This window comes from Dromiciops gliroides, chromosome X (assembly GCF_019393635.1).
Source record: "Dromiciops gliroides isolate mDroGli1 chromosome X, mDroGli1.pri, whole genome shotgun sequence".
NCBI lineage: Eukaryota > Metazoa > Chordata > Mammalia > Microbiotheria > Microbiotheriidae > Dromiciops > Dromiciops gliroides.
This window is the reverse complement of record NC_057867.1, coordinates 80,522,432-80,532,887: the sequence shown is the minus strand read 5'-3', so window position 1 is coordinate 80,532,887 and position 10,456 is coordinate 80,522,432. Positions and strand designations below refer to the sequence as shown.

The following is a 10,456-nucleotide window of genomic DNA, read 5'->3' as shown; positions in this document are numbered from 1 at the left end:
TCAGCCTGGACCGCGCTCCTTCCCATTTCGGCCTCTTTTTTTTCTTTTTGGTGAAGCAATTGGGGTTAAGTGACTTGCCCAGGGTCACACAGCTAATAAGTGTTAAGTGTCTGAGGCCGGATCTGAACTCAGGTCCTCCTGACTCCAGGGCCGGTGCTCTATCCACTGCGCCACCTAGCTGCCCCTCGGCCTCTTTCAAGTTCCAGTTCAAATCCCACCTTCTACCGGGTGCGCTTGGCCCGGGGGCGGGGGCTAGGCCCCGGGGGCGGGAGCGGGGGTGGGAGCACGAGCACGAGCCCGCCCCGCCTCCTGCCTCCTCCAGCTCCTCCCCGCCCCCGGAGCCCGAAAGGCCCGGGTCTGGGCGATAAAGCCACCAGCTGCCCGTAGGGCTAGGCTTCTGTTTACGACACATATGTGCGGCTGCGGCGGGCCCCGCGCTGCTTTACGGCAGGCCGAGCGAGGGCCGCCTGAGGCGCGGGGGGAGTACGGCGGCAGCGGCGGCCTCCTCGGCCTCGGCCTCTCTCTGTCCCCGCTCCGGAGGTTGGCCGGAACGGTAAGTGACCTACGGAGACGGGCCCCCGCCGGCCCGGACGGGCTCTCTTTTCCGCTGCCGTCCTCCCCACCGCCGCTGGTGGCGTGACCTTGGGCGCTACCGCCTTAGTGACAGCTGCCGGGGCCTCAGTTTCCCCCTTAGTGCTTGAGCCTGCGGGAGAGTCCGCGGGGGGTCGGGGCCCGCCCAGCGGTCCGAGCCGCGCCTCCCAAAGTGAGTAAAAGGCAGTTGTCCGGGAAGGGGGGGCCGGGCCGGGCCGACCCCCCCCCCCCCCCGCCCCCTCACCAGGGCGCTCGTGAGGCTCGCGCTGAAGATGGCAGAGGAAACCCCTGCGCCCCAGTAGCCCGTGCCCGCTGGCCAGGTGGGTGCCCACGCCGAGCCCTGCGTGGGGCCGCCACCCCCGGACTCAAGTGACAGGCCCGGACCTCTAGGAATTCGTCGCCTACCAGGGCGACCAGACTCCAACTCCGGGCCTGTGGGGAGGGGGCTCCAGGGGAGGGGATCCCACAGTCCTTCCCCCTCCCAGGCTGGCCTCACCGGTTGATGAGGGGGCATTTATCGAAGTCTTCGGGTGCCATCCCGGCCTCCGACCAACTTTTTTTTAGAATTTTTTTTTTGAGGCAGTTGGGGTTAAGTGACTTGCCCAGGGTCACACAGCTAGTACATGTCAAGTGTCTGAGGCCACATTTGAACTCAGGTCCTCCTGAATCCAGGGCCAGCGCTCTATCCACTTTGCCACCTAGCTGCCCCCCTACCAACTTTTAAGACAGATGGAGTCGGAGCGCCCCACAAGCAAATAACCGTTTCTTCGGGATAAAATGCCCGGATCACTAATTCCTCTGGCTGCCTAGTTAGGGTCTGCCCAGTGAGGACTCCGGCCAAGCTAGACGATGCCTTTCCCATTTTTCCTTGATGTCTGTTGACAGAGCCTTCTTCAGGCAGCTGAGCCAACTCTACCTTGGACATGGGAAGATGCCCCTGCATGTGAAATGGCCTTTCCCCTCGGTACCACCCCTATCCTGGACTCTGGCCAGCAGTGTGGTCATGGGGCTTGTGGGTACCTACAGCTGCTTCTGGACCAGTGAGTGTGCTGGGGCCCCGAGGCCAGGGGGACTTTCCAAGGGGATAGAGCAGGGAAAAGGGCCGACCTACACCTTGGGAGGGGACTGTCATTGGCTAGCCTTTGTTTCATCCCAAGCACAGGCTGACCTAAACGTCCCGGATTAGCTCTTGAGTTCAAGAGGCATCATCTTGCCTAGGGGGTTGAGCTGATAAAATGGGGAAGGAGATCTCTACTTCCCTAGGGACATGGCAATTTCTAGGAGCAACGCTTGGGCCGAATGAAGAGAGAAAACTTTAGGGGTGGGGGTTGGGGGGAGAGGTTGGCCATGTTAGTACAGAGAGAGAGAATTAGCCGGAATATTGGGCTGATCCAATGCGGTACCACCTGGCTGGCCCTCTGGGGGTCTTTGTTGGCCTCTTTCCATATAGAGTACATGAACCACCTTAATGTGTACAACAAGGAAGTGCTATACGAGCTGATTGAGAAGCGAGATCCTGACACGCCGCTTATCACTGTCTCCAATCACCAGTCCTGCATGGATGACCCACACCTCTGGGGTATGTGCCTTGGAAAGCTGGGGCTCCACTGGCAGGAAAGGGGTGTGGCTCTCCAGAACATGCGGCCAAAAGACTTTGGCATTCTGGAGTGAGGCAGGAGCCTCTGAGGGAACAAAAGAGCCTTAGGCCTTGTCCCCAACCTGGACTCACCTGTGGTGGTCCCAGTCATAGGATCTGCCTTGGATTGCTTTGTACCATTCTTCCGTATCTCCACTAGACTCTAAGCTCCCAGAAGTCAGGGCCTTGCTCTCATCCCAACAGAGCTGAGCACAGGGCCTTCCAGAGTAAGGTGTTCAGGGCATGTTTGTTGAGGAGGCTTTGGAAACATTGGGGTGGACTGTGATTGCCCTTCAGGGCCCCCCTCCACTGGCACTAATGAGTGCCTTGGGTGAGTTCCTTCTCTTTTGGTATTTTGGGGTAAGGACAGCTTATTCAGTGTAGTTTCTTGCACCCCCTGGATTTTCATTGAGGCTCTAATCTGAACTTCACCACTGACTCAGTTTACTCATATGTCACACAAGGATATTAAGGCCTGCCTAGTCTCCCTCCCATCACTATTGAGATAATGACCGGGGTGAGAGCTCTTGGCCAAAGAAAAGGCCCTGCCCCATGTAAATGAAAGGAATTGTTATTCTATTGGACTGGCTTCAGTGAATCAATGTTGGCATCTGTACAGGGTCAGAAATCACTTGTGCACATGAGTAGGATGGGAAAGTACTGTCTCTTAGGTAGTGCCAGAGCATTCCTCCAGATTCCCCTCCCCCATAGCCCTGCCACTGAAGGCTCAAAGAGCCCCATAGGCTTTCCTGTCCCAGTGGATGAGGACTCCACAATCTTGTGAGACCCTCCAAGCTTTCTCCTGGATTCACCAGAGAAAGAGGCCATTCCCTTCAGTCTGGTTTGCAGCGTTCTCTTGGTTACATTTTTTTCGTTTTGTTTTGTTTTGTTTTTTCGGTAAGGCAATTGGGGTTAAGTGACTTGCCCAGGGTCACACAGCTAGTAAATGTTAAGTGTCTGAGGCCGGATTTGAACCCAGGTACTCCTGAATCCAGGCCGGTGCTTTATCCACTGCGCCACCTCACTGCCCCCTCTTGGTTACATTTTAATTCTGTGGAAATGAGTCGTCTTTTGCTCGGTCATGCTGTCTATCTCCAGACTCTTGGATGAACCAGAGAGCGCCCTGGTCCCTTCCCCTAATTTCTGGCTAAATAAGCAAGTTTTATGTTCCCAATATCATAAAGTTTATCTCTGGTGCCTTGTCTTTTGTAGGTACCTAATAAACTTAGACTCTCTTTGCTCACCATCAGGCAGCGAAGCTCAGTGCTGGTTGCCTAGCCCTGCCTTCTCTTGGTGCCAGGATACTAATGAGAGATAGAGACAGAGTAGGAAGGGCCGTGAGGGGCCAGCTAGGCTAACCCTCCACTGAGGATCCTTGTTCTGCTTGGGGAACAAGTGTGCACCTGGGGCCTCGGTGTGGCTCCAGATTTAGATATCAGTCACCAGTTCAAAGAGGTGGAGGGGACTCCAGAATCCACCAAGTCAAACCCACATCTTGACTGAGAATTAAATCTCTAACAACTGGACATCCAGCCTCCTTGAAGGCCTCAGTGAGGAAGGATCAACCCATTCTGCCTTTGGACAACACTGACAGGCCTTACCCCAGACCTGAATCCCCCCTGCACTTTATGCTCCTTGCTCCCGCTTCTACCAAGAGAGCAGATCTTCTCCCTTTTCCATAGGGCAGCTGTTCACATGCTTGAAGACAGCCATCACATCCCTGCCCACTCCCCCCAGTCTTTCTTCTCCAGGATGAATATCTCCAGGGACTTCACATAACCCTCACATGGCATGATCCTTGGTTGACCTCCTTAAAATATGGCTGCCATAATTGACCACCCAGAACCGAGCACAGACATCAGCTAATCAGATTTCATCACTTCTCACCCACGTGTCTTCCACCAGGTTTCTCCCCTCCACTTTGTAGGTTTCTTATTGTTATAGAATGCTAATCCACTCCCTCACCCCTTCATCTCACCTAGTTTTACATGAAACATGATGAGTCACATCATGTGTAAAGTCTCTGGCATCTCCCTAAGGTTGAATTCATTGCCTTGTGTTAGGGTATCCTTTGGTTTAATACTCTGTGTTTGCGTGTCTGAGGCTGAACTTCATTGACATCCCCTTGGGTATTGCCTCTGAATTACTAAGCCTTTCTGCTGTTATTCTTCCTGTATCATACTCTAGTATTCTGAGAGGATCATATTCTCTGGTGTCTATGGGAAATTTTCTTCTGTGCCCATTTTCACTTTCAAGTATTCTCACTGCAGATGTTTTATAGAGGCCTTCATTAGATGCATATTCTCACTGGTCAACAGCCCATCATTCCTGCACATTAAGCCCTGGTCCAGAAATCTCAATCTCTTTCATAGATCTCAGCCAGGAAGACATTGGCATTGATTGAGGTGATCAGAGAAGACTTCTTGAAGGAGGTGGAACTTTAACCTTGAAGGATGAGTAGGACTTACCTAAGTATAGGAAGAAAGAATTCTGGGCCAGGATATATGTGAGCAGAGGCATTAACAGCAGGAATGGGCCTGGCACATTTATAAGACCAGATACCTGGAGCTGAGGGTGTATACAGGGGAGGACTAGGAGATGAAGTTACAAGAGTAGGTGAGAGATTGTGGAGAATCTTAAAGACCTGGCTGAGTTATTTTGCTTTGCTCTGGTAGACCATGGGGAGCAGGAGCCATTAAGGGTTTTTGAGCAGTGGACGCATGTAATCAGAGTCCTATTCGTGAAAAACAGATTAGAGAGGCAGGAGCTAGCGACAAGAAAATTGGGAGGTTCCTGGACTAGATGGTGGGAGAAGGGGGGACCCTAATTCAAGAGCTGTCTTGGAGGTGTAGAGCCAGGAGACTGGAAATAGTCAAAGATGACGGGGCAGTTTGCAGGTTGGGCGACTGGAAGTACAAGGGAACCTCAGACAGAAATGGAAAGGTTAGGATCAAAGAAAGCAGGTCTGGAGTTGGGTTTGGGATATGACAAGTTGGAGGGGTAGACTGACCATCTCTTGCCCGGTATAGCTTTGAGCTGGCAAGGTTTGGAGGGTTAGGGCTGCTGGGAGGTCTCAGTGGGCCCACGGGGGAACAGTAAGCATGGGCATGGTGGTAAGGGTAAAGGCAGACCACCCTAGCTAGCTTTTCTGTCTCCCCCCAGGGATCCTGAAACTCCGCCACATCTGGAACCTGAGGCTCATGAGGTGGTAAGTCGGGCTTCCTAGTAGAAGGAATGGATGGGCCCCCAAACTGGGGATGAACCTTAGTTCCCATCTCCCACCCCAAACACATCTTGAAGGTGGCTCTTTCTTAGGGGTGCAGGAGATGGAGGTATGACCTCTCCCCCAAGATTTCCCTAGCAGCAGCTTTATTGGGATGGGGGCCGTGGCATGTGGGGGAGAGTGTGGGGAGGTAGTTGGAGTCTAGAGGCTTCTGCTGCCCTTCAGGACCCCGGCAGCTGCAGATATCTGTTTCACCAAGGAGCTGCATTCTCATTTCTTCAGCTTGGGAAAGTGTGTCCCTGTATGCCGAGGTGAGCCCCCACCCAGCAGCCTGGGACCGCCTTGACATCCCCCTATCCCCATCCTCCAGTGCCCCCTCAAGGAGCCTGTGGTGCTCGGGGCCAAGATAGAGAAGAACCTGCTGTAAGTGGGACCACTTTCCCTGAGCCTCCCTGTGGGTTAAAGATGTCGGTCAGTACCCCCTGCCCCCCAATAATCCCCTAACCTGAAGCAGAGAGTAGAAGGAGAAGCAGCCATTCGCCTCTTCCAGACTCTGCGTTGCCAAGAGCAAGACTGGGGTCTCTTCCCCGGTCACATCCCTTCTTCCCATCATCCCCCTGACCTTCCCATCCCATCTAACCTGATGCTAAGGGGCTTGGACACAGGGATGGTTTTTCTCTGCTAGGGGATGGTGTCTACCAGAAAGGGATGGACTTTATCCTCGAGAAACTCAACAATGGGGACTGGGTCCACATTTTCCCTGAAGGTTGGTAGGGGTGAGGTGGGGTGGGGTGGGGTGAGGGTAGGGGGAGGCGGGAGGGATGGAGCAGCCAATAGGAAGAGGGCTTGGCAGGGTCAGTTTTCCTTGGGGTAGGGGAGAAGGATTGAAGTCCCTGTCCTACTCCATCCCACTTCCCTGCCTCCAGCAGGCCTCGTTGGGCCTCATATGAGGGGGAGGCCTCCTTGAGCTGCTCACCTCCTTCTCTTTCTTCAGGAAAAGTGAACATGAGCCAGGAATTTCTTCGTTTTAAGTGGGGTAAGTCGGGGGTGACTCAGATTGCTGCCAACCTTAGGGGTGCAAACCCCAGCCAATCCCCCCCGACCTCACCTTTCTCCCTTCTGATTTCCCCAGACCTTTCCAGTTCAGCGGGTGATAGGAATGGCTCCAAGGTGGGCTCCTTCTGTTGGGCCTCTCAGGGCTAGGGCCCTTACCCTACCCACTCCATTCTTTCCTGGCAGGAATAGGGCGCCTGATTGCTGAGTGTCACCTCAACCCCATCATCCTTCCGCTCTGGCACATTGGTGAGCTTTCTGGGGTGGGAGGCTGGTGGCGACTTGCCTGGCATTGTGGTGTTCAGAAGGCAATGAGAGGCAGGGAGAGTAGGGTGGCTCTTCCTTGGTATACTGGGGTGGAAGAACTGGGAGAGAGTGGGGGCAGGGGTGTTTAGGGTCCCTCCCTTCCCTTTAGTCTGACCATCTGCCTTGTTTTCTATGGGCTGCCACACCTACTGTATAGGAATGAATGATGTGCTTCCCAATTCTCCGCCCTATTTCCCCAGATTTGGACAGGTGAGTAAGAGCTGGCCAATCTCTGGTTCTCTTCTGCCCCCTGCCTCCCTCCCCACCCTCAGCCACCACAGGGCAATCCTATTCCTCTCCCCTTGGTTTGGAGGGAGAGGGGACAGGATGGAATTGCCAGCCGTGTCTTGGAAGCCCTTCTGGAGCTGTTTTTGGCTCTGCCCAATGATGTTAGAAGAGATTCCTTGTTATAATCATTCTTCCACCTCCATCCCCACTTTGTTTGGTCTGGACCTTTAGGGCATTCTTGGTGTAGAAACTTCCTCCACTAATATAGGATGTACACAAAAAGCTGATCTTCTCTGTGGAAATTCCCTGGGGGCAGAGAACTAGGAAGGAAACCCTCAGGGGCTGAGTGGAATTGTTGTCAGCATAGTGAGTGGGGCGCAAAACACACACTGGGTCAGGGTTCTCTAGTCGAGCTAGGGTGTACCACAGTACACAGAGTTCTGGGCCCTTAGTCAAGAAGACCTGAGTTCAGATCCAGCCTGAAATGGCAAACTAGTTGTGTGACCCTGGGCAAGCCACTTCATTGCTGTCTACCTTGGTTCCCTCATCTGTAACATGGATGGTAGCACTTGCCTCCCAGGGTCACTGTGAGATACTTATAGAGTGCTTAGCACAGTGCCTGGCCCACAGTAGCTGTAATAACAATAACAATAATAATTATTATTATCTAGTGGAGCCTATACAACTCCTCACAATCAACGTGTTTAAATAAAATGCATAAGATTACAAAGACAACCAAAGGTTAGTGAAAAGAAAACTGTCACTTTTTCCCTACGCACATCCATGCGTCCCCTGACATGGATCTGTCTGTCTGGTAGAGCCCAGGTTGTTAAGCTGCTGACTGTCTGGGGCAACATCTCACCTGACCACTTCCTGACTCCGAGTGAGCTCAGTGCAGTGTTCCAGGCCTCGGAACACAAAGGGTTACAGAGAGAGGACTTAAGGTTGTGGCCTGGTTACCTCTTGGCTGAGCCAGGACATACATGCCTAAGGACTTGCTGGCAGTAACAGTTTGGGGGCACGTGGGCCCTGAAGGCTGTGGTTGGGGAAGGCTGACCCTTAGGCACAGGGAATGGGGATGTTAGGACATTTGTCACATTGAATGTTAGAGCTTGCAAGAGCTATAGTCTAACTCCTTCATCTTACAGATGAATAAACTGAGGCCCAGTTTGGGGCAGGGGGCCCACAGAGTTAGTGGCAAAGCCAGAACTAGAACCTGGAGCTAGAGCCTTTCCCCAGCTTTGCCTCTAGGCCTTTGGAATTTCCCTGCTTCCTTCTCTCCATTTCTCCAGCCCCAAGTTGGGCAGGGAGGACAGTCCCTCTGGGTCAGGATTTGGGATGATTGTTTGGTTCTCTTCATACCCCTGTGACATCCTCTCTCTCCATTCCAGAAAATCACTGTGTTCATTGGGAAGCCATTCAGCGCCCTGCCTGTTCTTGAACGTCTCCGAGCTGAGAATAAGTCAGCAGTGAGTTGGCTGGGGAGTAAAGTTGGGTTTGAGAGAGTTGGAGATGCTCTGGGGGAGCCTTGGGCTATTCCTTGAGAGGGACATGGACCTGGAAGGAGAGGAGCCAGGAAATACTTTTAGTCTTGTGTGAGATCTGGCTGTGAGCCCCAGGGGAGAAGAGGCCTGCTGTGTGGGTCTCCAGGCCCCCTCCCCTAGCCAGGGTTGCCACCAAACCCACAGACATCCAGAGACCCTGACTATCCATGGAATGTTGCACACTCAAAGGCATGTCTGTCCAGCTTTGCACATTGCTCTGTACCTTCCCTTCGTACTCTTCCATCTGCCCCCAGAAAAGGAGAACAGGCCCCAGGGCACCTCGGCCCTGTCTCTGCTCCATATGTCTCTCCTCTCTTGCAGGTGGAGATGCGCAAGGCTCTGACAGACTTTATCCAGGATGAGTTTCATAGCCTGAAGGCCCAGGCAGAATCACTCCACAACCGCTTCCAACCCTTGAGGTAGCCTGGAGGCCCCCCAGCCCTGAGCTCCTCCCTGGGGAGGCTCCTGCCCCAACAGAGGCTCTCACCCTCCACACCAGCCTGCTGGGATGGCCTGCTCCTTGTCTTCCTTCCATGTTCTTCCAGGGGGAGGTCCCGTGCTCCTGCCTCCAGTGCTGAGACCGGCCCCTTCCTCCCCCAGGCCCACTCTCCTGGTGGCAGCTCAGGACAATCAGCTAGGAGGTGTGGGTAATGACTTTGGTTTGATGCTTTTTAGAGCATGGGTTTCACCGTGGATCTTCCTTCTCCAAACTCCAATGGGAGTTCCCTCCCTTCTGTTTTTCTAGGTAGAGCAGCAGCCCCTCTTACCATGTGTGCCAAAACTCTTTCTGTGGTCTCTGGTGCAAATCATTGAAATGGTGGCCTGGAAGGAGTGGGTCAATTATGAGGCCCACTGTGATTGGGCGGGGCACAGGGAGCAGAGAGTGTCCTCTTCCCCCCCCCCCCCCCATGCCTGGGCTCAGAAGCAGCTGCTTTGCTTTTGCTCTGATGAGGGTGGCAGATGAGAAACCTGCTCAAAGTTCTCATTTCAACTGGAACATTCTCATGCTTATGGGAGAGTTTAAGGCCAGGAACCCTCTTTGGAATTTCTGTATGTAGCCTGGATGAGATGAAGCTGGTCAAATTATTCCCTTTCTACTTTTTATCTGAGACTCAACTTTGCAAATGGTAGAGACTGGGGAGTGCTGGGATAGGTAGGCAAGGGGTCAAGGGACCTCCAAAAGATTTGGAGGTTCCTTATCAGTCATGCTGACTCTACGGGGATTGCCTAGACATCAAATCATGGAACAATTTTGAAATAGCAAAGTATATATTCTCTCATATAGAAGCTCCCAAGAAACTTTCACTCTTCCCTCTTTCCCTGGAGGTTAAGGTTTGGTTGAGGCAAGGCAAGGGCAGGGAGATGATCTGTGGGTCTCAGTCCCATTGGCTTCTAGGGAGAGCAGGAACCCAAGCTGCATATGGTGGGGCTGGAAGCTGAGCTGTGTTTCTCTTCATCCCAGGGGGCACTTGATGTAGTCTGGACTCATCTGCCTTCCCACCCGAAGGTTGTGGTGACCTTTCTCTCTATTTCCACTGTCTTCTCTTTTACACCTCTATGGTTTTTAATAGATTTTTAACAATAAAGTGTGTGCCATGGTTCCACCCACCTGTGTCAGTCACTCCCGTCGTCTCCTTGTATTCTGGAAATGTGGTGGGAGGGCGGCTAGGTGACACAGTGGATAAAGCACCAGCCCTGGATTCAGGAGAACCTGAGTTCAAAATCTGGCCTCAGACACTTGACACTTACTAGCTGTGTGACCCTGGGCAAGTCACTTAACCCCCATTGCCCTGCAAATTAAAAAAAAAAAACAAAACCCAGAAATGTGGTGGGAGATGGTGGGAGGTTGTGGGCTGGGGGTGTGGAGGTGGTGGG

At 53.2% G+C, this 10,456-nt stretch overlaps 1 protein-coding gene across 4 annotated transcripts; it reads left to right on the top strand.

Moving 5' to 3' along the window:
- The first annotated feature begins 421 nt into the window (after positions 1–421).
- Positions 422–10,185, top strand: TAFAZZIN (tafazzin, phospholipid-lysophospholipid transacylase). Of its 4 annotated transcripts, none has more exons than XM_043974444.1 (12): positions 422–553; positions 1,477–1,631; positions 2,042–2,170; positions 5,390–5,435; positions 5,676–5,761; positions 6,136–6,216; positions 6,445–6,486; positions 6,690–6,752; positions 6,967–7,019; positions 8,429–8,506; positions 8,903–9,000; positions 9,127–10,185. In XM_043974444.1, exons 2-12 carry the CDS (start codon positions 1,523–1,525, stop codon positions 9,230–9,232), a joined length of 891 nt encoding a protein of 296 aa, XP_043830379.1. In that variant the 5' UTR covers positions 422–553; positions 1,477–1,522; the 3' UTR covers positions 9,233–10,185. The 4 variants fall into 4 exon arrangements, with proteins under 4 accessions (XP_043830379.1, XP_043830381.1, XP_043830380.1 ...); XM_043974445.1 differs by lacking the exon at positions 422–553 and adding an exon at positions 779–911; XM_043974446.1 differs by having other exon boundaries at positions 423–553; positions 8,903–10,185.
- Positions 10,186–10,456: the final 271 nt, after the last annotated feature.

What these genes read in the sequence shown, in the direction of transcription:
- TAFAZZIN (XM_043974444.1), top strand. Translation starts at nt 1,523, where the DNA reads ATGCCCCTGCATGTGAAATGGCCTTTCCCCTCGGTACCACCCCTATCC. An exon ending in GGTCCACATTTTCCCTGAAG is followed by an intron (nt 6,217 to 6,444) that starts GTTGGTAGGGGT and finishes CTCTTTCTTCAG; the next exon opens with GAAAAGTGAACATGAGCCAG. An exon ending in AACCGCTTCCAACCCTTGAG is followed by an intron (nt 9,001 to 9,126) that starts GTAGCCTGGAGG and finishes ATGTTCTTCCAG; the next exon opens with GGGGAGGTCCCGTGCTCCTG.